This window comes from Penaeus japonicus, unplaced genomic scaffold (assembly GCF_977035675.1).
Source record: "Penaeus japonicus unplaced genomic scaffold, GWHDUDI00000001_assembly GWHDUDI00000020, whole genome shotgun sequence".
NCBI classification, from domain to species: Eukaryota; Metazoa; Arthropoda; class Malacostraca; order Decapoda; family Penaeidae; genus Penaeus; species Penaeus japonicus.
In genome coordinates, this window is record NW_028234422.1 from 24,455,866 (window position 1) to 24,457,784 (window position 1,919).

Here is a 1,919-nt window from a genome sequence, read left to right on the forward strand (position 1 = left end):
AATGCACACACATCTGCCACACTAGCATATGTGCCGACAGCCCTTCACCGTGTATATTATGGCACGGTGGAACCAATAGATCTCTCTGGCAACTCATTATCAAAGGAGTAAAGTCCAAACTCAATGTTGATAGAATATTTGGTGGATACTTTTTTTTCTCCAAAGTCACAGTTTTAATATCGGTTTGACCTGAGGATTGCACGTTTCTTATCACAGGCCACAACCAAGTTCAATAAGGTTTTTGAAAGTGAAAAAAATAGTTCAATCTAGGTAGCTGGAAAGAAAAGTAAAGAGCCAGACAGATGAATAGTAGTTACTATTGCAAGAATCACAATTTTCCATTCCAAACTATTCCATGGGCATTTTATCATACCATCACAGTTAGTTATGATATGTCATTTGACTTTGTTACCACTCATAAAGTAAGCCTTAATGTAAGCATCATATATACTTCTCTGGAGGAAATTATTGATATGCATACATTCACAGGCCTTCATGGAACTTCAGGGAAAGATGCAGGAAACCAACCAAAAACTAAGAATTGCAGATGTGCAAGTTGAAAGTCTCAAAAAGCAGATTGTTCATGCTCAACTCACAGACAAGGAAATACAGGTAAGTATTGTTTTTATTAACCCATTCACGACGGGGGCATTCCAGCCTTGAATGTCACAATGCCGGGGCTTTCGAGCGCTTAGGCCTAAATCAATTAAATGGCTGGCACAATATTGTGCCGCCCGGCCACTGGGCTTTTGAATGAGCGGTACAGTAGTGTACCACCCGTCCAGAGAGGGTTAATAAATGTAGATTGCACCTAAGTGTGATTACTAAAACTTTACTGTTACTGATAGAGATATTCATTTATCTCTTCTTTTTCCCATAGTTGAATGTTTGCTCTATTAGATATGGACATGTTAGCTTGGATTTTTTCATGTATTGTGGTTTAACATGAGTTAAGTCAGTGTAATGGGCACTATAATGTCTTTCTCCTATTATCTATTTTATTGTGGTTATTTTACTTGTATGTTTAACTGTAGTATATTTACATTTTTCTGTTTGCTTTTCAGAGTCTAGGAGATAGCACAAGAGTTTACGATAGTGTGGGTAGAATGTTTCTTTTGACTGATATCCCACAGATTCGAGAAAATTTGAAAGCTAAGGTTGAAAAATGTAATGAGAAAATTACTAGCTTACAGGTATGTAAATTGATTTGAATTTGAATTTTTAAAGTTTGACGTAAAAGCTTTGTTGTTCATTTTGTCTGTCGACTTTATCACCATGGTTACTTTATATGAAAGTTGATGTAACAATTTGTTCTGAAATGCTACATCAGTAATGTTATCTATGACCATGTATGTATTTAGTTGGATAATTATTTGAAATTTTCTGACAGGAAGCTCTTCATCCAGTCACATTGGCTGTTTGTGCCATATCACTAATACTATAAAATTGACATCTTTTCAACAGGCAAACAAGGAATACTTGGAGCGCAGCATGTCGGAGAGCCAGAATAACTTAAGAGAAATGATAAAGCTGAAGCAGTCCATGGGTGTGGCTTAGGAGTCTTGTGCAGGTCCTATATTCTTTTTAAATATATAATCAATCTCAGTCAAGTATTCCCAAGCTTTATAATCATTTGGCAATGACATGTTTCTGGAATAAAACTTTCGTCCACTATTACACTATTACTTTGTTCATTGGCAAGGAGGTAGTGGAAATAACACTTATGCAAAATAACAGAAAAAAGTAAGGCTTTGAAAATCCTCAAATTCTGATACCTCATGTCCTTTGGATATAATTTAGATTGAATTACCACCTTAACAACGGATGAAAGGTCCAAACCAGTTTACTTATTGATAATCATATAAGGAAAATTATGTAAGAGAAGCATTGTAATGAATACTTTTACTCCAGATGTGAAA

General features: G+C 35.4%; 1 protein-coding gene across 2 annotated transcripts in view; it reads left to right on the top strand.

The window, feature by feature from the left end:
• Pfdn1 (prefoldin subunit 1) overlaps nucleotides 1–1,919 on the top strand; it is a 3,705-nt gene extending 1,786 nt beyond the window's left edge. For both annotated transcript variants that reach the window (XM_043002015.2, XM_043002016.2), the window contains exons 2-4: nucleotides 490–612; nucleotides 1,065–1,193; nucleotides 1,465–1,919. In XM_043002015.2, coding sequence (XP_042857949.1) covers nucleotides 490–612; nucleotides 1,065–1,193; nucleotides 1,465–1,557 — 345 coding nt within the window. In that variant the 3' untranslated portion in view covers nucleotides 1,558–1,919. The remainder of the gene's footprint in view (nucleotides 1–489; nucleotides 613–1,064; nucleotides 1,194–1,464) is intronic.